Source organism: Rhipicephalus microplus, unplaced genomic scaffold (assembly GCF_043290135.1).
Source record: "Rhipicephalus microplus isolate Deutch F79 unplaced genomic scaffold, USDA_Rmic scaffold_48, whole genome shotgun sequence".
Lineage (NCBI taxonomy): Eukaryota > Metazoa > Arthropoda > Arachnida > Ixodida > Ixodidae > Rhipicephalus > Rhipicephalus microplus.
In genome coordinates this window covers 2,060,805-2,084,078 of record NW_027464621.1, presented here as the reverse complement: position 1 = coordinate 2,084,078, position 23,274 = coordinate 2,060,805, and the positions used below count along the sequence as shown (strand labels likewise).

The window sequence follows — 23,274 nt, the reverse complement described above, 5'->3', positions numbered from 1 at the left end:
ATGTGGGGTTTTAAATCAGGAAAGCAAGATATGATTATGAGAGGCGCCGTAGTTAGTGCAAGAAATTTCTGGTGTTCTGTAATGTGCATTGACATCACATGGTACACAGGTGTCTGCCATTTCGCCTCCATCCAAATGTAACCGCCGCATTCGGGATTAAATCCGCGACCTTTTGAGTCGGAAGCTGAGCACCCAAGCCACTGATCTACCGAGGTGAACATTTTTCAAAATAGTTTCCTTGGGGATTAGTACACATATTCCAAAATGTTTTACACATTGCAGATATTTTCCGGACACTCGCTCTCTGGAATTCGTGCCGACCGGTTGTGCCCCTCCGATATCCGACGACAGCGCAGCTCTGGCCGACTGGGCTCCCCTTACGCCATCTCCTGCCGCCGACATGAGCTCTCGCTGGTTGGTGCCCCGTCCCTGGACTTCTGCGACGATGTCCATCTTTCCTATCACCTCCTTACTTCCGTTGCTCCTTGTCCCTGTGCTTCGCTCTCTGCTTCCTCTCTGTATATACACCTTTTAATTGCTCCTTACCCCCATCCCTTGTGAGCTACTGTTATGGTGTCGCGCTCTGATGCAGACAGTTACGCGGCTCACTTTTCTCTTCTTTTCCCTTTAAGAATCCCATAAGAATTTCCGAAAATCCGCTGCCATTACCTTCTTCAGTGACTCAGTGCCAGCCTTTTGTATCGCAGGAACACCATCAAAATAATGACCTTACTCGCTTCACTTCAGATTCGCCAACAGGAGGAAGCCTGCCACACTCAGATCGAGGCTGTATCAGCTGATACGAGTGCACCTGACATTTTCCTGTTCTAAAATCTCAACAGAACCTAGAAAGGACATCATTTCTATGCTGATCTCGTCATCCAGCCAGCTGTCACAGTCTCCTTGAAAGAGGTCCCAGAAGCAGACTTTCCGGGAATCTTTGCAGCATGCGAATCATGTTGAAATTCGTATCGAAGCCAGAGGATACTATTTCGAGGAATTAAAACATATGTACTAATCGGATCTATATGCTTTTTACCAGACCGAGTCTCATTGCATTAGGAACAGACTTTGTAAATAAAGTTATCTCGACCCGTATTCTCCACTGAACATGTGTGACATGAAATAACTTATTAGAGTGAGTGACACTATGTCATTGTACTAGAGCAGATATGTAAACTCTCTTGGACATTTTTATTTTGCACTGAAAGACAACCGTTGTGCACTATTTTTAATAGATCCAAGCTTTGCTATACCTTAGTTGTACATCTATTTACCAAAAGTACACATGCCAGCAACCTTTTTTTCTTGCATTTTTCTTTATGCAAAACCTATCCAGACATACCTGACAAATTTTATGCACTGACAAAGCATTTTGGGTTTAACAATAAGGCACGCTGAGGGCTCTTCCTGTCAATATGTGGCATCTGAACAATTCTAATATACAAAAATGCCTTTCACTGTCATTAATACAACCAGATGTGATCATAAGGCATTGAAACGGAAGCTAGTACTCTTGTGTGCCAGGCAGCGTGCACAGTGCCATTAGACATTAAAGGGACAGGGCACCTGACAGCAAAAGTTTTGTCTGAGACGTTTTTACAGTAATTTGTAGCTTTGCGTCTGGTAATGCCAAGACTGAACCGTAAAAGCTCCAACACATCATATAGCTACGTGGTCTGTCAGTTGTGCGTGCTGTCCTCCATCTTAGTCGTCTTCTGACCGCTGATATTTCAGCTACGTAGCAATATAAATAATGCTAGTGCCATTAATTCAGAACAATTTTGTGTCCGTTCTGAACACCCGCCTAAATGCCATAAGACACTAGCGCCTTGCAGCAGCGCAGCGCTCGAGAAATATGGGGACCTGCGGGCGGTGAAGAACGAAACGATGTGGGTTATGAGCCTGTCCTGCTCAGAAAAAAAGAAAATTCCTGGCATAAGCAGTCAAAACCACCTTAAAAGTGGCTAATAATAAATCTAGAGGGGAGACAAACCGGCTGCCAGTCAGGGTACTGTGCGCACCACGCAAATGTTCTCCCACCACGCTAACAATACTTGCTTGAACTCTGCAACGTGACGAAGAGACCCTGGTCTACATCAAACCACAAAAAAAAAATGCTCACTGTACCTGAATACTCAGATGAGCATGCACTCTTACTTTAATACGAAACTAAAATATCTGATAGGCAACCCTCGTCACTAATAATCGGTCAGAAGTGGCCCTGCATGCAGGCCTATCAAACAACACAAGCGTCACGAGTTTCCAAATTTTGTGTCAGGGGTCCTTTAACATTGCAGAGCATGTGACATTCCTGCTACCAGAAAATGTACACCTACATGTTAAAGGGCCACTCACCAGGTTTGACAATTTTGAGCCGACAAGCACAATGCGCAGATGAGGCATTCATGATCACGTCTGCTGAAATTTGAAACACTACGCCCTGCGGAAGTGGGTCATATTTCAAGATGAACGCAGCTCCCCCTTTCTTTTGCGGGTGTGCGCCCAGAGATTAGGGAGCTTTAGAATAACGTTCACAGGTGGTGCAGGCGTTGCGGGCACCATATGACTATTAGAATAACGTTTCCCCTCCTAGGGAACAATATAGAGACTTTAGCTGCCCCGCAAACTCAACTGCACGAAAACTACACATAGCCTCGACACCAGCACTTCGCGGGCCTCGATCACCACACACTGTTTCAGATTTTCTGCAGGCGGGCCGCGAACAGCGGCTCGCATACGACGCATACGCAGTGGCAGCGACCGCACCGCAAGGGCTCGCAGTGCGCTATTCTAAAACTACCTAATGAGGGCATGACGTGCACGTATGAATGGCCCTACGTACATGGCAATGCAGTGACGTTGCTCTGACGACTGTGCTATTACGTTGCCATCAGCGGCACGTGACATGGCGATAATTAGGGAGCTTTAGAATGGCGTTTGCAGGGGCTGCGAGCATAGCGGGTTCCATATGAGCTTTAAAATAGCGTTTGCTCCCTCTAGGGAAAACTCTAGAGACTTTCACCCCGACCGCAAACTCAAATGCATGGAAGCTACTCCCAGCACTTTGCCGGTGTAGCGGGCCGCGATCGCCGCACGCTATTTTGGATTTTCTGCGTGCGGGCTGCAAACAGCAACTCGCGTTACCACATGGGATTTAACGAAAACTTTAAAGCATGGCTTCCGAGATTTTAGCAAATAAGAGAGACAGTGTGCTTTCACTCGCCTGCGGTGAAAGCACATTGTCATATTTCGCTAGATTTTTTTGTAGCAATATGTAGCAACTGAAGCCAGATTAAAAAAAAAAAGCCAACCAATACACCTGTGCAAGTAAAATTAAAAAGAAAATCCATTGTTCACAGCTGCGATTCGAACCTGAGCCTTCCGAGTGGGAAGCGAGCATTCTACTCCTTGACCACTTCAGTAGAGCTGCGCGCGGCTTAAAACGACGACACATTGCAGACTACCAATCACAGCGCCACAAGCGGATTTACCCTGTTTGGGCTTCACTTTTAGTGCATTGATGCTGCAGCCTGCGGCCGTTCGGGGCACTCCCCTTGTTCTAATACACTCTACCACGGCCGACGCCTCCGCCCCCATGTTTATTTGCGGCTGGTAGTTGATATCCCGTGGTTTGAGAGATAGAGTGATAGAGCAGTCGGTGAAGCCAAAACCGTGAAACAAAAAGGCAATACTATGCTATCGCGTGGCGGGACAATCGGTCTCCGACAGATTTTTTCGCGTCTGCCTGGTGGCGTGTTTTTGCTGCGTTGCGCCGCTGGCATGCAGCGGTCAATCGCACATCCGTGTCATCTGCGGTGGCTGGGGAAACCATTCGTATAACACCAAATCATGGTGTATTTTATATAATGTAGTCCATCCGAAACAACCTTAGAATTCATATCATAGCGAAATTCGCATCAACCGTAATTGTATCGTCGAGATTCTATTGGCACAACAGTCTATAACAATGGAAGGTTTTTAATGCAAGGAAAATTCATATACTAGAAAATTTCTACTAAACTTAATACAAAATGCTATTTGTGTTTCTCCATGTCATACAGCGTGCACTGTTTTCATGCAAAGAATAGTACCCGTTATCCTATATGCAATGTCGAGTACAATAGAATAAAATAGGCTTGTTTCCAACCTGCCATCAAAAGTCTGACCAAACACACAATCATAAATACAGTTTTAAAGCAAAGCTTGCTTTGCAAAGCCTTTTGGAATTCACTATAAATGTGACCATCTTGTCATATTGCTCACATAGGATTTGATTATGTGCATGATGGTGGGATCAAACCTCAGTCCTTCAGCACAGCCCCGATATTCACTACACATCTCTCATTGTACCTCAACACTTCGGTAAATTTAGACATGATCTAGCACACCATGCCTTGTGGACCAACCCATTTTAATGATGAAAAAAAACATACACTAGCTCTGCAAGATTCAACATGGTGGCTGAATTATGCATTTGTTATTTATACATCTGCAGTGCAACTCTTGCTGTAATGCGTCATTTCACCTTGCTGCCTCATTAAAGCTTCGCTTGTGCCATTTCTCACAATGTGTAAGATCTCTATCACGTTCATTGCAAAGATGTATTACCTACAATATCAATGTCTTATCTTTTTTCTAGATCACCATCCAATCCTCAATGCTTTAACAGGCACAGTGGGTACCAATAAAAAAAGTAAAAAATAAAATAAAAAATCATGATATATAGAAATTGCTGAACACAAGTTATAAAAGTTGAGAATAGACAATTTACCATGTAGTAGTTTGTTTTGCGTTATCCTTGCATTTGTCCCTTAGCTGCTGAAAACATACTAGTGAGTAACAACAAAGCTTTTTCTTTCGTTTGTTTTGTTCTTGCTGGCTTTTAAATTTGAAAACATATGCCTAAAAACATTCAGGCAGACTCGTACCTGCAAGCTACTGCCCAAATACACATCAGGGTAGTACCACGAAATGCAGTAATGAGGGAACATTACAGATTCTTAAGCTCTACCCCCCCCCCCCCCCCCCCCCAGAGCATGCCATTATTTTCAAAGCAAAGAAGCCACTATACCAATCAGGATTACAGTTTGAACAAAAACGATTCCAAGAACAGAAAGCAGTTATTGCTTCAAAGAAACCCTGCAGCATCTTTTGCACACAGCCAGAAAATGCTGCCAATCTGTAGTCAAGCTTCAATGAGCATCTCAGCCAAAAATATATGTACATTTCCCATCAAAGAAATTAAAATTTCGTGCCAAGGACCGCCAAATATTACTCACTTTCCCCTTAGTCAATTAACTATGTAGCAGGCGGGTCTGACAACGGCACTGACAGGTTTCATGATTGCAAAAACATTCTCAGTAATACCAGTTTGTTTTGTTTTCAATAATTAAAAACACATACACGTCACTCTCCTGAAAGCACTGAATAAGTAACTAGTCTTGGTACTTCCAGTCTCGATCGATCGTCGTCAGTCTAATGTTTTCTTTTCCCCTACCTTTACATGAGCTGCCATTGGCATATTACAACCATGCTATTTTGAGAACGATGTACCTGTGTTGATGCTTTGCCTAGCACTGAGCTTGTTATGAGAGCACTTACTGATGCATATTTTCATTTAAAAAAAACCACAGGTACTCTTGCCAGCATACACCAGCCATCTTCAGCACTCCTTACGAACCATGTCTTAGCAGATGAGTCTAAGATTAGCTAATTGAAGCCACTTCAAAATGTGCTCTCTAGATTTGGCTACTACCCACTAAACAACCTGACAGAAAAAAGCCAGGTACTCTGGTAACTAAGCTGAACATTTAGCACATCTAAGCATCACTTCTACTAGATCATCTGTGCAATGAGGTAGCTAATACTGTAGCTTTCACAGCGTGCTACCACATGCCAGCGCTGCACTCATCTGAAGTGGAGGTTGTGGCTAACATGTCCAAAGAATAAAAGTAAAAATACTGAAGGCCATGAGGCTCACTAACGCAGCTTCTTGCCCCCTTCAAGAAGGCTCCAACTTTCTGTTTATGCCTTCATTTATTTTTATGGAAGTAAAAAGAATTGAAACTTTTATCCCCCCATCACCCCCCACGTGGCTTTCAGCACACTTGTGAAAACAACAACAAAAAAAGCACTTGAAGAATGCAAGAACTTCTTGTAAAGCTGATTATATGCAATAAACTTGAAATATTTTTGTGGCGAGAGATTCAATAGGCAGTAAACTGTTACAGTGAGGTCATTCGATGATTACTTGAAAAGGTACTGAAGTTGCTGAATCAGAAGCAACTTACTGAAATCCTCTAAGTTACTGTCACTGTCATGCTCCAAATCTCATCCAAATAAATATTGCATTACATATGCACACTTACTTTCCATTGAGCCAGATTCTATCCTCCCTAAATTTCTTTCCAACTGCTACTGTAGTTGTTGCACACAACTGAAAAAAAAAATCAATAAAAAATTATGTTACTATACCCAATGGCGAAACCCGTACAATTATAAAAACAGTAGTAATTAAACAACTATACATGGCTTTTTAAAACTAGCCGATCCAGTTTATGCCAACTCCATGCAACTACAATGGAACATCATTATAAAAAACTGAGATAAGGCAAATTACTTCTTATAGCAAATAGCATACAGACTATGGTCAGTCATACTTGATTTCAGAAACATTTGTCCTTTTTATTTCAATGCTGAAAATGCAAGAGCCACTGCATATTGGCTGCAAAAAGAAAGCTCCACCATAACAATGCTAAAGCCCACAATGCAATTGTGTACATGGCCTTGATAGGTGGTATAACATTGCTGCAGACTCCATAAATCCCCAATGTGAGTTAGGCAAACTTTTTGCTGTCCTTAAAGCTCGATAGAAGCCTTAAAGATCACCGTTTTGACAGTGTTCTCGCCATCACGGGGCTGCCATTGTCTCTGAAAGTGACTGCGGTAGTCGACTTTGACAAAGCCTTTGCAACGAGGGAGTCGCATTGGCAGCGGTGTATGGAAGCCCGAAAAGCCCACTATAAAAAATTTTAATAATATGATTTGATCAGATCAATAATACTATTTTACCAGACAAAGCCTCAGCACTTTACCAACAATCCATGTATGTATCTGGCAAGGCTACATACACGGAAAAGTGCACATAAAGAAATCTTAGTTTTATCAACTGAATGGTTGACACACTGGCTGGCATCACCATCCTTTACATGGCAAGCCACTACAATTGTAATGGTTGGCCACACTAATTGGAGCTAGGAGACAAAGACCCCGGCCTACTGTTTCATGATAAGCATGAGCTGATCAGCAGAAATATGACCTCTGCCTTGACAGCTTCAGGTACTTGATGCCTTAAGAGACTTGATGTCTTCGCTTAGCACGGAAGAGATTATTGGTGAGCTGCCAGCTGGCAAAAAAGCCCATTCTACACTCGCCATCATGGCTACGAGTGGCGCTTTCTAACACTCCCAGGCTTATGTGCAAAGAAATATCTGAACTGGACAGGACAACGGCTGCCGCTGTAGCAGAAATGGTAGAGCATCGGATGAGTTATCCTAAGGTTGCAAGCTCAATTCCTTCAGTCTTTTCGTCTACTTTTTTTTTAGCCATTTATATAATGATTACTACAATACAATTGAAAGGCTGAAATCAATGTCTTCTATACCTTCCTTCGCTTCACTGTCTGTTAGCTTTCTTTGAGCTCTTGTCTAAAACAAGAAAAAATAGGCCCCTAAATTCTACTTCCTTCCTTCATTCAATGTTCGGCAGATTTAACCATTTTAAAAGCAGATTTAAATGCATGTCTCAAACAATAAGCCACAGCTTATGTGTCCACATTTCCAGTCCTTTTGAAACAATAATTTCTTGGGTTGCACGTGCCAAAACCACAATATGACTATGATGCAACCAATAGAGAAAACTCCGGGTTAATTCTTACCACCAAGCATTTTTTTTAACTTGCACTCAAATCTACATACACAGGCTTTTACGTATCATCCCTGTTTAAGTGTGGCCGCGACCACTAGAAATCGAGCCTGCATCCCTGAGCTTAGCAGCACTGCATTTTACCTGCTAAGATATCACAGTGGGTACTTTCAGCCCTTTATGAGGCAGCATAGTACTGAGCACTTGTGCACAGCCCCCTATCACTCATCATGAAACGGTTAAGCAGAACGGGGCTTTTGAAACACTGAAGCACAGGCTCCAAGAGAATTCGAAAGAAACACTGCAATTACAATAAGATCAAATTCTTTAGTATTGTCATTGCACCCCATTCATTAATGGGAGAATGCTGGTGGCTGTGTTACTGCAATTCAAACCACGCACTTTTTTTGCACAGCAATGTGTCATGACCAATTCAACTATGAGTTCTGAACATACAACACTTCATTAACCTAAAACATTTGATGATACAAAACACTCAATACAGGATATGAGCTCGAGTCCAAGAGAGGTTACCTTCAACAAGTGGCTCGAGTCAGCATCAGTCAAGCCACCCCTCATAGAGTGGCACTGGAGGCATGAGGACTAGCTACAGCCTCGAAAGACCGAAGAGTTTCTACTCCCCAGGCAGCCCAGCGATTAGAGCCTGTGGGGGTGCTAACACCTTCTGTAGAGTTGTTTGTGCCGCATTGCGCACGTGTCTCGCACATAGGCCGCATTTAGGGGGTCACAACTATTGAGCGGTAGGTGGCGTTGTGCTCATGAGCGATTATCACCATGGTTGTTAGAACGGTAGCGCCGGCAGTGACGCCTGACAGCAAGACTCAGTGGCGATGTCACACACTTCGGGTGAGGCCCCGCCGATCCAACACCGACGTGCGGCAGACTCGCAGGCTTCCACTTTACGCTTCGGCCTGCGACGCCTGAAAGGCCTCGAAGTGGCACATTTCAAATTTATTTGCAGGTCGGTCGACCCGTGCGGCGTTGCACGTGTGGTGATGAATGAGCCTGATCGACGCACTCATAAGCAGACACGGAGATTTTATGCAAAACGAACTAGCATTTAATTCAAACAAGGGCAAAGGCAGGAGTTAACAAAAATAACAAAACAGGAAACTGATACGCCCGATGGAAAGAACAGCTATATAACAAAATATGCTAAAAAAACACTACAAAAGATACAGACTAAAGACGAATACGCGGAATGTTAAACTAATGGCATGAATCACAGGAGATACAAGGAAATAATTACAGAATACTCATGGTGGCGCTTTTGAATTTCAATGAGCGACGCAGCGCACACTACAAAAAAAAAAAAAAAAGGGCTGGTTATAATAAATTAACGATTTAAAAAAAAAGTCACAATAAAAACTTCCATACGGACCAGGCCAGCTCTTGGTGCACATAGGGGAGTTGACGGGTGCCGCTGAAGGTCTCGCCGGGTCGGTAGACGACGAGGGTGCCCGGAATCGCAGCCGTCTCAATACGTTGTGCGGGTCACTCCATGCTCGTCGCCCACGCGAGACTCGCGACACCGACGACCGCACTTGTTGCTGGCTCTACGTCAACTGCTTTTCCGATGCAGTTCAAACCTCCTCAGGGGCGTACACGTGCTCCCGTCTCATCTGGGAGTAATTTTCCTTGTTTAGACCGCCGGCGCCCCTTCTGGCACCGGTGCAGAGAAGACGAGCCGGCGCCACGCTGGGTCGTTATAGTCGCCGGATGTCGTCCCCAACACAAAATCCCCGGATGTCGTCCCCAACACAAAAGCGCCCTTCCTTGGAAGATGGGGCCCGCGGATGATCCGAAAATTGAAGTCGTTTGTGACAGGCGGCAAGGAAGAGATGAGCGAGTCTGTTTGGCGCGTAGCGGTTGGCGGGAACGGTTGTCTCTAGCGGTAAGTCTGCCGTAGGTGGCACCGCGGGCCGTCTGCGGTGGGCCCTCGTGGTAAGTCGAGCATTGGCGACATCGTCTTGGATGTGGTATTGTGTTTTTTATGTTGTTGAGTGTGGTGTAATTTTGTGTAAGGATGTTTTAGCATGTTGATCACAATTGATGTTATTATAATTTGGCTGGCGATATTGTAGTTCTAAAGTAGTTCACTTGGTTCGTTTCGACCGCCTCCGCTGTGTCTGTTCACTCCAAGAGCGTGGCGCTCTCCATACTGAGACCCCACAAGCCTAACATAAAGTCTACAATAAAAGACCTTGCTTGTGCACCAAGACAGACCCCACAAGCCTAACATAAAGTCTACAATAAAAGACCTTGCTTGTGCACCAAGACAGCAATAAATTTACTGAAGAAGCCTCAAAAGGCAGAGAAAGCTCAATCTCGATTACAATTTCAATATTACGATTTCAAGCAGAAAAGTTCAATATCGTCAGAGAATGTTGAGCAAGAGCAGCGATTGTGAGGTTGCGGGGTGAGCATGATGGGCAAGTGAGATTGACGGTTGATTGTTTTCTGATGTTCCTAATGTTGACAGAGCCTGTGCACCCACACACACTCTTTTCCCACCCCAGCCTTCGCAAGTTAACTCTCTGTGAAAAAATTTCCTGTATATTGCCTACAGTATATATGTACTGTTTCCCATATAATCAAGGTTACAGTGTATGTTGAAGTGCCAATTAAACTTAGTCTTTCTCCATCAAAATTTCATCCCCTTCATACATGTATTTTTCATCCTGGTTACACTGTTCAAACAATCCAACTGCTAAAGGAGTCTGCAATTGATAAATTAAAGGCTAAACTATACTCTTGTTTCACCACTGGGGTTCAGCACTACCAAAGCTACGGGGTGTAAGAAAGCCACACGCTTGGACAGCAGAACATAGTCCCAGATATAAGTGCCTTAAAATGGACAGGGTTGGCTAAAATTGCCGTTTGGTATATTACGACACATCAATATGTCATATGTTTGTTGTTCTTTGCATTTATTTCGTATGCATCTAATTATTTGTGACTGTTGCCACCGATAACTGTAGTTACAAATCAACATGGAAGCACCCGCGCTGAAGCGACTGCCCACTTCAATCCGAACCAGCTCTTGCTACAACCCCCACTGCGCTGGCAGCAATGAATAAATGATGAAATCAGCCATCGATTTATTGAATATTACCTACAGGAGAAAGCATCAGGTATGCTTTGTCATTACTAGTGAGATACACTGCTTGCTTAGCCGCACCTGCTAAGCCTAACATCCCGAGGCAGTGCTGGGGTTGCGTCGGCAGACCAAGAACGCTGCATCTCCAAATATCGGACATGCAACCTCGCAGTGTTCCGCACACGGGAATCCTCCTTTGCTGGGAGCAAAAAAAAAAAGGGGGGGGGGGGGAGCGCTGCAGCGAAAAACATGAATGAACGTGTTGACAGAGAAGCAGTCATACGATAGCCATGAACAGCGACCGAGAAAGAGCGACCATCCGTGCACCTAATGTGAAGAGTTCAGCGCTCCGTTTCAAGCACAGGTTCTCCTAAATCAAACAATTTCATGTGTTCTTTTTACCACTCAGTCACCGATCTTGCACGTGTGTACCACACAAATGGCATCGAATGAGTCTCTGCAACGACACATCTCTAAGTTATGAAATTTTTCGCAAGAGGTGAAGTTGGTGGCCCGATGTAGTTGCTCGTTTCACACTTTTACTGTACATTGAAGTTAATAAACCAGCCATATTATCTGCATTGAGCGTGTATTGAGGATTCAGCGAGCAGACGCCGTGAAGACGGTAAGCACACGACACGGCGCGAGTAAATACATGTGTAGGAGCTAATAGTCCTTCCTTTTGGCTGAGGGGCTCTGTAGCCTGCACAGTGCTGAAGAGAACTTCTGAAATAAAATATAGTGAATTTATTATTAGTCAAAGAAATTTACTATCCCCATTTTTTAAGTAGCCAGCTGTTTGCCGAGTGTCCAGCATCAGATCCATTCCCACAGTTCCATTTCATTTACACTATAGTGCTGCAAAGCCAGTCCCACTCTATTGTACTGCAGTAGGAAAAATCAGCTACTAGGTCCTGTGCATGGGAAGCAGCTCAGAAGCCCACTACAGATATATATATCGTAAGACAGTAGCAGCGTTGGAGTCTCGACGGCGTTTATTAGGCCGAATTGCCTGATCAACCCTTCGAACGAAGACGATGTTTTTCGTGACGACTACATACAGATGAAGAAGATGAAGGTCAAACGTTGTGAATGTTGTGCTTACACTAATTTCCCCCTCGCGCGGAAGCGGCCAATTAGGCTACTGTTTATGACGGTGGTGTACGGCGCACTAATGGTTTTAAGCGCGACACGTGAACAACCTCCGTGCCACGAAAACGGCCGTCGGAAGGCATGACAACAGCGGTTACTCGATAGGTAACAGGAGACGTCTGCTCGACTATAGCGTAGGGGCCGATGAAACGCGAGTGAAACTTATCACGCAGGCCGGGAACCCGCGTTGGGGTCCACAACAGTACTTCGTCTCCAGTATTGAAGTGAACTACGCGGTGGACGCCATCGTAGCGAGTCTTCCGCTCTTGTTGGCTTGCCTGTGTATTGAGGTGGGCGCGTCGGCGACAATCGGCCAGGCGAGAGATTAAGTGCTCCCTCGATGACGATGACGAGTTCACAGGGATGTCAAAAAAGGAAATGTCGAGCGGAGATGTTGGTTGACGGCCATAGACGAGAAAGAATGGGGAATAGCCCGTGGTGCGCTGCGTAGCGGTATTGTATGCAAAAGTCACGAATGGCAGGGTGGTATCCCAGTTGGTGTGATCGGCGTTGATATACATAGATATCATGTCGGTCCAAGTTCGATGGAAGCGCTCTGTGAGGCCGTTAGTCTGGGGATGGTAGCTGGATGTCGTCTTGTGAATCGTATTACATGCGTGGAGGACTTGTTCGAGTAGTTTCGAGACAAACGCCTTGACGCGATCGCTCAATAAGATGCGTGGTGTACCATGTCTTAGAAAGATTGCCTCCAGAAAAAATGTGGCAATGTCCTCTGCTGATCCTGAAGGAAGTGCAGCTGTTTCGGCGTACCTTGTTAAGTGGTCAACTGCTGTGACAATCCAGCGCTTGCCGCTAGCTGATATTGGTAGCGGTGCGTAGAAGTCAATGCCAATGACATCGAAGGGAGCGTCAGGACACGGAAGAGGTTGTAGAAGACCGGCCAAAGAGGAAGTGGGTCGCTTGCGGCGTTGGCATAGCGAGCATGACGCAACATATCGCGCTACGCAGTTGGAAAGGCCAGGTCAAGCAAAACGATTCCGGATGCGTTCATGGGTTTTTTGAAAACCGATATGACCAGCCTTGGGGTCATCGTGAAACGCCTCCAAAATCTGCGCCCTTAGAGAACGAGAAGCAACAGGAACCCAGCGATGTCCTTCGGGGTGGAAGACAAAGCAGTAAAGGATTGAGTTTTCAGTCTTGAAGTTCCGCAGCTGTCAATGGACGCGAGCATTGGGAGGACGAGAGGAGCCTTGAAGGTGCGGCATTATATAGCGACAGTAACTGTCGCTGCGTTGGTGGGATGCAAACATCTCGTTGTTGAAGGTAGAAAGAAAATCGACAGCGGCGAGTGAATGAACTGACGGAAATACTTTGATGGGTTCATTCACAGTTGGCGACAGGCCAGGAGTGCCTGATGAGGATTGTAGAGGACAGCGGTTAAGGGCATCGGCATCGTTGTGTTTCTTGCCGGATTTGTAGATAAAGTCAAACTCGTATTCTTGGAGACAAAGTATCCAGCGACCGAGACGTCCAGACAGACTGTCGACGTCTTCAACGTCAACAGCCAGCACAAAGCGTGGTGGTCAGTGACGACAGTAAAGTGGCGGCCGTGAATATATGGTCGAAACTTCTGGATAGCCCAGACAACGGTGAGACACTCCTGCTCGGTGATGGTGTAGTTTTTCTCTGCTGCTGTGAGGGTGCGACTTGCGTATGCGATCACACGTTCGTCATAACGCTCTGTTCATTGCAAAAGTACAGCACCGAGTCCGTGTCCGCTGGCATCAGTATGGAGGAGAGTGGGTGCAGCGTTATCGAAATGACAAAGCACTGGCTCAGCCGTGAGGGCACATTTAAAGGTGTCAAAAACCATTTGGCATTCGTCCGGCCATACGTATGACACTCCCGAAGAAAGGAGTTGGTGAAGTGGCGCAGCAATGGTGGCGAAGTCTCATATAAAGCGTCGGAAGTACGACGCAAGCCCAAGAAAGCTTCGGAGCTCTTTGACGCGTTGAGGCACCGAGAAGTGAAGAACGGCGATAATCTTGTCGGGATCAGGCCGGATTCCATCTTTGCTGACGAGATGTCCGAGTACTAATACTTTTGCTAGCAAAGTGGCACTTCTTGGTGTTGAGCTGAAGGCCAGCAGCTGCGAGACACGTCAGAACTTCATCTAGGCGCTGCAAGTGCTGTTCGAATGTTGAAGAAAATATGACGATGTCGTCAAGGTAACATAAGCATGTTTTCCACTTAAGGCCCCGCAATACAGTGTCTATCAGTCGTTCAAACGTTGCTGGCGCATTGCAGAGGCTGAAAGGCATGACGTTAAATTCGTAAAGTCCGTCGGGTGTGGCAAAGGCCGTTTTTTCCTTGTCATCCTCGTGCATTGGAATTAGCCAATAACCGGAGCGCAGGTCAAGGCTCGAAAAATATTCCGCTCCTTGTAAGGAATCTAAGGCATCATCAATGCGAGGCAAGGGATATACGTCTTTTCTTGTTACTTTGTTTACTGCGCGGTAGTCAACGCAGAATCGCACCGAACCGTCTTTTTTTCTTACGAGAACGACAGGTGACGACCAAGGGCTTGAGGAGGGGCGGATGATGTTTTGCTTGAGCATATCAGCAACGTGCTTGTCGATCTCGCATTCGCAGGAAGAAACACGGTATGGTCGACGACGGACAATAGAAGTTCCGTCGGTGTGTATGCGATGGGCCACCGCAGAAGTCTGGCTTAGAGCAGTGGAATGTACGTCGAAAGAAAATTTATGCTTAGACAACAGCGCCAGTACCAGTAGAGTTCGTCTGCTTGCGGGGGAGTGAGATCCGTGCTGATGGCATCGACGAGAGTCGTAGTAAGTGGAGCATCTGTTGGTATTGAACGTGATTCCACCAGACTGGTATCCGAAGCCACTACAGAGATATATTGTGTGTCCACGCTGGAAACTACAACAGTGCCCTTGGTCAGCAGAATCGGCTCATTGGTGATATTCAGCACTGCGAGAAATGCGGTGCCGTTGGAGAAGCAAACAAGACTCGATGAAAGTGCAATCCCTCTGAATAGACAACGGGCTGATGGACTGACAAGGACGTCACCGTGGTCAATGGAGTCCGACATAATCGTGATAACGTGCTCGTGGTTAGGTGTCACAAGGAAGTCATTGGCTGTTCGAGCCGGTCACGTGATAATTTGGGGGGAAATATCATCAGTCTCTCGCATATGTATGAGTCGTTGTCGACAAGAGATGGAAGCAGCAGCATCAGAAAGAAAGTCCCATCCTAAAATAAGCAAAAAAGCACAAGAAGCCAGCACGGAAAACTGAATATGATACCGGATCCCATCAATGAAAACTAACGGTGCACTGTGCTAATGGCCGTATCTGCAAGTCATTTGCGCTACGTAAGAGAGTGCCAGTATAAGGTGTGGTAACCTTACGTAGACGAGTACACAAATCCGCATGAATAACAGAGATAGCAGCCCCCGTGTCCACCAATGCCTGAACTGGTACCCCTTCCGCATACACTAATAACAAGTTGGCTGGGCCCTCTGGAGGTCTTGGTGTTTGTTCGAGCGATGCAGCTTTCCCTCCAAAAACTGCACCAGCTAGTTTTCCGAGTGGTAGTCAGAAGTAGGTACAGCCGGTCTCAGGGGAGATGTTGAGCATCGTAGAGGTGAAGGGGATTGGCGGCGTCCGGGATAGCAGGGGCGAGGTGCGGCGAGTGGAGAAGTTGGAGAGAAGGAATGTGTCGTAGGGCGTCGCTGGTACTGGTTCGGTGATGGCTCAGAATCCCTTTCGTAAACATCGTAGCCACGGCGTTCGTCCTGTTGGCGCTTGCGGCAAAATCGTGAAATATGGCCCCGAATGCCACAATAGCAACATATTGGGCGAGGTGAGCGCCAGGGGCGTAGTGTGCTGGAGCTGTCACAGGCGCTGATACTGGCACTGGGACAGGTGAGTGTGGTGCAAATGCTGCTACGCTGTACTGCGCAGGAATAGGATGCGCGTGCTGAAGCAAGGCAGGTGGCATGGCAGCGACTTGCGCATACGTCATGGGTGGTGTTGATGGCGCCGTAGTGTTCGATGGGAGAACGCCAGCCACGGATGAGAGCTCCTCTTTGATGATGTCGCACAGACCAGCAGATTGAGAGTGAGGCCGAGGGGCGGGTGCACATGACAACCCTTGCGCTTGAAGTTCCTCGCGAATCAGAGTGCGAATGAGCGCGCGAAAATCCGCATCCGAGGAAGGCCTGCTGTCACTGGCGTCTGGGTAGTCTGGGTGCAATCGAATGGCTTGGAGTTCATCAAGATGCTGACATGTCGTGATGACGTCCTCAACGGTGGTGGGGTTTTTAACAGCCAGAGCGTTAAACGCGACATGGCTTATCCCTTTGATGATGTGGCGAACACGATCAGCTTCTGTCATCGCCGAGTTCACGCGGTGGCAAAGGGGAAGGACGTCTTGAATGTACAAAGTGTACGTCTCCCCGGGAAGTTGGGCACGCCCATCAAGCTTTCGTTTCGACACTTCGGAATGGATGTTCGGTTTTCCAAAAATCCTACGGACTTGTTGAGCAAAAGTAGGCCAATCCGGGAAGTTGCTCTTGTGGTTAAAAACCACGTTTTCGCAACATCGGACAGGCAGAAGGCGACGTGACGAAGTTTTTGAGGCTCATCCCATTGGTTATAAACACTCGTCATGTCGTATTCTTTTAGCCATACCTCGACGTCGTCGCGTGGAAGACCACAGAAGATGGGTGGGTCGCGCTGCCGGGCGTTGACGATCCACGCAGGAATGGTTTGTTGGACAGGGATGCTGGATGTTCTGGGCAGCGGTTCTTGAGCCATGACAGCGGACGGGGGAAGCAAGTGGCGCCCCGAACGAAGCTCCAGGGGAACGTGACGTGGGAGAGGACTTGGGGATCGAAGCAGCTCCACCACTCTAAGACGGTAGCAGCGTTGGAGTCTCGACAGCGTTTATTAGGCCGAATCGCCTGATCAACCCTTCGAACGAAGACGACGTTTTTCGTGACGATTATATACATATCAAGAAGATGAAGGTCAAACGTTGTCAATATTGTGCTTACAATATATATTTACCGACTCCCAGTCACAGAGCAAGCGTTTATGCTATCCAGTACCAAGGTAGCAGCTTGCCTGCACTACTAGAATTACCTGTGACGGGAACTGTTGGGCTTACAGTCAGACAAACACAGAAAAAAACAATGTAGACAGAAGTACAGGAAAAACGGTATGACCATATCAATTTGTTCTCTACTCGCCAACTGATTGTGCAGCTACCCCCCCCCCCCCCCCCATCTTAGACATGCACCAACTAGCCCAGCAAGAAATGTCTAAAATACCTACTTTAATTGCACAGTACAAGATTATTAACCTTTTAAAGTGGTAGGCCGCCTTCAAAAGTTTTTTTTTTTCGCGAAATAAATTTTAGGGTTTTGTTTTTCTTGCACGCCCAAACATTCACATATATATTGCAACAAAAATTATCCTCCTAGCGTCCTTAGTTTGCGAGTTACAGCAAGTTTTCTATACCCTATGCTCCTATAGCAAAATGGAAATCGCTACACGACGACGAGGCTGCCTACTGACACAGACACCGGTATTTCGGCGACCGCGCAGAAGCTTGGGGACATAAACAAGGCGTACCAGGCTCCACTAGAGAATTCTGCGCTCCAAGAGAACAGGATAATGCACATTGGTATTCTTTCTTCAGTGTTTTCATAGCTGGCATGTTCCGAATGCATGAACACAACACTGAAGCTCGAGGAACGCTCTCACCAAGGGATATATGCTCGGCTTGTGCGGTCGTGTGTACCGACTGTGGGTTCAAGCGCCCATTTCATACGTCGAGACAGGTGGGTCATGCCAATGAGAACAATTTACGTCTGGTTTACGCGACGCACCAGTTAGGAAAAGGGCACACTGGTGCGAAAACTTTTTCCAAAGTGATGAACATGCCCGCTCCTCCACGTCACTCCGCCTACAACAAATTGTCATCTCGGCTTTCTGCAGCGGCAGAAGAAGTGGCGTCGAAGTCGATGACTGATGCTGCTGTGGAAGTTCGTGGTGTTGTGGGGAATGCAGAGTGTGGCGTTTCAGGTGATGGCACGTGGCAGAAGCGTGGCCATTCATCTTTGAACGGTTGTGTGCCTGTGATTTCTGTTGATACTGGAAAGGTTATTGATGTTGAGGCCCTTTCTAGTTCGTGTAAGTTTTGTAAAACCAAAAGAAAGTTGAGGCAAGATAGTGCTTCGTACCAGGAATGAAAGGCAAACCACACTTCCTGTCAAGCAAACCATGAGGAAGAGCTGGCAGTATGGAGACGGTTGGTCTATACCGAATATTTGAAAGGTCGAAAGGCAAAAGAGATTTGAAGCACCTGCAGTACTACGGCGATGGTGATTCCAAGAGCTAAGCCGCTGTCAAAGATATGTATGGAAAGGACAGTGTGCAGAAACTGGAATGTATTGGGCATGTCCAGAAGCGTGTTGGCTGCTGCCTCAGAAAACTGAAGACAGTGCGTGGACTCGGTGGTAAGGGAAAGCTCACTGATGCCCTCATTGACCCCCAGCAAAACTATGGCATCGCCATAAGGGCTAATGTGGGGAACCTTTCTGCAATGAAAAAGGCTACCCTTGCCAGTCTTTTTCATTGCAAGCAGCCGAGCAGCAGAGACATGACCTGTGTCCACTTGGACCGAAAAGCTTGTGCGGATGCCAAAGGGTCAAAGCACTCGACCAAGGGAAATATGTAGACAAAGGAGGACTTCCAAATGATGTGCTCAACAAAGTTAAAACTGTCTACAGTGATCTGGGCTCTGATGAACTTCTAATGAAGTGCCTTCATGGAAAGACTCAAAATGAGTGTTTCAATGGTCTAATATGGCAGCGGGCACCCAAAGAGGTCTACGTAAGCTTGCCTACAGTAATGTTTGTCTTGCATGATGCTGTGGTACACTTCAATAATGGCAGTGTAAGCACCCTAGATATCCTGAGGCAAGCTGGCATAGAACCAGGGTACCACACGACGAAAGCTTGCATCGCAAGGAATCACCTGCGCAGGCAGAATGCTAAACGCAAGTCAGCGGATGGGACAAAACAGGCCAGGAAGAAAAGACGAGCAGCCACCCGAACAAAAGGAGCCAATAATGCTTCCGCAGAAGGGCCCAGCTATGAATCTGGTGCATTTTAGGCCTGCATGCGAAGATTGTGACCCTTTTTACAAGCTCGAAAATCTTTGTTTACGTTTTCCTGAAAATAAAATGTTGCTCCAAATGTTGCGACGCAAACTTTCATAACGTATTTCTCAGCGTATACTTTGAACTGAAATTTTGCACAATGATTTACAACATATATATCTGTGCAGTGAACTAGAATAAAAGAAATCCATCGAATATTTTTCAGTTCACAGCTGAATTCTCCAACAGGTTCAGTCTAAATTGGCTTCTTTTCATTTTTTTTTGCTTTTTTAGCATTACTTCCTTGATATTCACTGTATAATATTTATTCTCGTTCACTGCATAACTCCAGCCATTAGTTACACAAATGTCAAAGCTTTACTGAATAAAGCCACCCATTAGTCACTTATCACAGCTGGCGTGGCTAGCACTTTTAATGCAATTCTTGACAAAGATTACCTTCCTATAAATAAATATTCAATATTTCTCACTGTAAATGGCTGGGTAAATTAAATAAGACATGCTGGTTTTGAGGAAAAAGTTACTTCAATGCTGCCTGCCCTTAAAAAAAATCTTGTTTTTGAGTGGCCTACCACCTTAATGCATGAATTAAGAAGCTGCCAAAGAAAAAAAATGTTTTCATTCTCCAGCATTATATAGCAACCTTCAATTTATTCTGTAGCTAAAGTATCTAAACTACAACTTTAATGCATCCTTTTACGTATGTCACGAATTGGTGACTTGCCACAGAAGCGAGGATTTTGCAACAAAAACTTACTTCAGATCTATATAACACGACCTGTGCCACCTCATGGGTGTACACACATACACACACACACACAAAAACATTATATATATGGGTCATTCCATATCAAGTGTGCCTAATCAATCTTCAACAATCTTCGATCATGCTAAAAAAAATTGTGCAGGTATATGTGAATGTGAGAAGTAGTTATTCAGACATATTTCACAAAAAAATATTGTTTTGCCTAAAGGGCGCATCAAACCTAGGGCACCCAAGTGAAACTGTTTCTCACTAAATTTATATAATATTACTGGATCGAGCTATGACCAAGAGAATTTTTTTTCTTAATGTCAAGGTCCTTCTTTCATGACTGATAGTTTAACTTTCACCTTGAAGAAAAAGTGAGTAAGCTGCATGTTGAGCATTTTTTGTAAGAACCACAAATTTTTTGCCAGTAATATATTTACATTTTTCTGTTTTATATGTTACTATATTAAATCATTAAAATACTTAGTGAACAAATCATGCAAAAATGCTGCCAGTATAATGCGACTAAGTTCGGAAAAATGGCATTTTCGCAATGTAGCGGTTGAAGTAAATATATGGCGTAAATATTGTAGCAAAGTACAGTTTGTTAGCAAGACATCTTGTTCAGCTTATCAAAAGGAAATGAAATGATTGTTTAACATGCAGAATGTTTCAAAAGAATAGGATTTGTTTTAAAGAAAAAAATGGCTGCATATCCACGGAGTGAGTGACGGAGAGTGGGGTGAAGCATCCGTACGTCCATTCTTCTTGCTTCTGTCCGTCTATGTGTCCGCCCGTGCGTCTGTTCGTGCATCTGCACGTCCATCTGTGCGTCCGTCTATGGATCCGCCTCTGGATCTGTCTGTGTGTCCATTTGTCCATCTATTCAACACTCGAAGTACCACCATCTCGCATCTTTTCATCATATATTCCCGATATAGGAGCACCGTAATCCAGCGGACATTCCAAGGACTAAACGAGAGGTGGCACACGCACACTTTCTTACGGCTTGCGCTTCGTACCTACTTTAACCACCTTCGTACATACTTTAACCCACCTTTAACCACCTTGAGTACATGGCATATACTACTTCACTGTATTCATGGCACTGCGGCTCAGCACTCGCTAAACCTTTCTAAAACCAAGGAGGTTACGCCCAGTGAGTATAACATAGCAACCCTTTCTTGTCAGATAGTGCTCAATGTACATGCCAATGGCTGCTAATGGGAAATGAGAGACAGGATAATTCGGCTTTTATTCAACGCGCACGCTACGAATTTTTTATTGTTCAGCAACGCACAGGAGAAATCTTCCACCGGCACCACCTTGTAGGTCAAAACGTAACACTGGTTACACACTACGACTACGAGGGACGAACAGGTACCGCTATAAGGAGCTTCACCCGTAAAAGAAATGTCCATCTGAGCAATCACAACGTAGTAGGAACCTTGTCTTTGCCTCACATTCACTGCATAGCACGCCAGCACGAGGTTCCTGTGGGTTTTATAGGCATCGAATAATGCATGTAATATGACTGCTTGTCACTTGTTTTACTAATACAGCTGTATAGAACGTCAAAGACACTATAGTACTAATTTTGTGAACCCTTGCACCATTAAACGGAAGGTTATATTCAACCGCTTCATAGCCCCAAGGGGCAGAGTTGTAATGCAGTCAATGGCCTGCAAGACAGGGTTAGCGCATTGTGTTTGCATTTACCATACTGCCTTGAATATTTAGAGGTTGCAAAAAATTTTTCGACTAATTTTCATTTAAAAAAGGCAGGGAAGTGCATTCAGTCTAAATTTATTTCAAGCAGAGACAAGGCTCAATCTATGCAGTTTTGAGACGTTATGAGAAAATGGGCCACATATACATAGAATAAAATTTGAGACATCACACTTTTGGAGAAAAAGTACAGAAAATTAAGTTTCATCCTCATTTCAGCAAACATTAGTAACTTTGTCTGACACAACTATAAAGACAGTTATAGAACCTTTTCTTTTTAATTCACAATTAAATGACAGAATGTGTCAAGCACATTAATTCAGACAACCTTTTTGTAAATGCTCCTTCCTCACTGTTACGCAGGTCTAGGTGTGCCTGACCGTCTGACCTATGACTTTTGCCATTTCAAACCAACATGTGAACTGGCCTTGTAGTAATATGAATCCAAAAAAAAAAAACCTAGTTAAGCCAATGGTGCAGCTTTCTTCCATGGTTGGTGGGCGCAGAATGCATGCTACCAAAAATATTTGAGAGAATGAGAAAAGGAATTTTTTTCCGTAAACCATACAAGCAGTGCTGAAGCTCTTGAGCAGAATACAGAGGGAATCTTTAGATTAAGAAGCAGCTTATGTCATGAAAGACTTTTTTTTTTTTTTACAGCTTCATATCTAGAAGGTTTTAGCTTCTACAGATCTCCAAATGTGTTAAAATGCAGCCCTGAAAGAAGCTGACAAAACAAAACTGTCCAAAACAGCAAGCACCCTTGTTCAGCCTGTCAACCCACTGATTAATGACGGTCACTGTTGCAGAGAACATTAGCAGTCTAATATTAGGATGACAGCAACAACAGGATAAACCTAGACGACAAGAGATGCTGAGGAAGCATTTTTTTTCCCTCCAGTTTTCCGCGCAAGCGTGTGTTTGCATCTGGCAGAATAGTGGGGTGCATTATAGATTTGTGAAGGGCGAAACGGTGCATTGAAAAATCGGGAAAGACCTGCCCAGATGCGAAGTATGCGCGGTGCAAAACCAAGCCAGTGTTGACAACGTCACAGCACAATGAAATGACGTGATGCATTTTGGTGGGATGTAAGCTCCTAGGTGCGGGTTGACCTAGTTATCCAAGAACTAGTAACATGCATTAGACATCGGCCGGTCTCGTTGAAGCGCCTTCAACTTACCGTGTGTTCTTAACAGGCCTACAACATTCGCCGACTAAATAAAACATCGCTTACGTGTTCAGTGCTCAACGTTAGGCTGAGAGAATCGTTCGCAGGAATTATAAGGTCTTCGTTGGTTTTACCCCCTGAAAAAAAGCGAACAATATAAAAATGAAGACGGTACGGTGAATACAAACACGTGGGAGAGAAACACGTCAGCAGTGCAAATAACACACGCATAATTAAGAACGCGTATTGGC

At 45.2% G+C, this 23,274-nt stretch overlaps 1 protein-coding gene across 2 annotated transcripts in view; it reads right to left on the bottom strand.

Annotated features, from left to right (window-relative positions):
- Nucleotides 1–23,274, bottom strand: part of Mvd (mevalonate diphosphate decarboxylase) — an 84,084-nt gene that overhangs the window by 60,517 nt on the left and 293 nt on the right. For both annotated transcript variants that reach the window (XM_075884821.1, XM_037428703.2), the window contains exons 2-3: nucleotides 23,090–23,160; nucleotides 6,372–6,439 (exon numbers count right to left, since the gene is read on the bottom strand). In XM_075884821.1, the coding sequence (XP_075740936.1) occupies nucleotides 6,372–6,439; nucleotides 23,090–23,160 (139 nt within the window). The remainder of the gene's footprint in view (nucleotides 1–6,371; nucleotides 6,440–23,089; nucleotides 23,161–23,274) is intronic.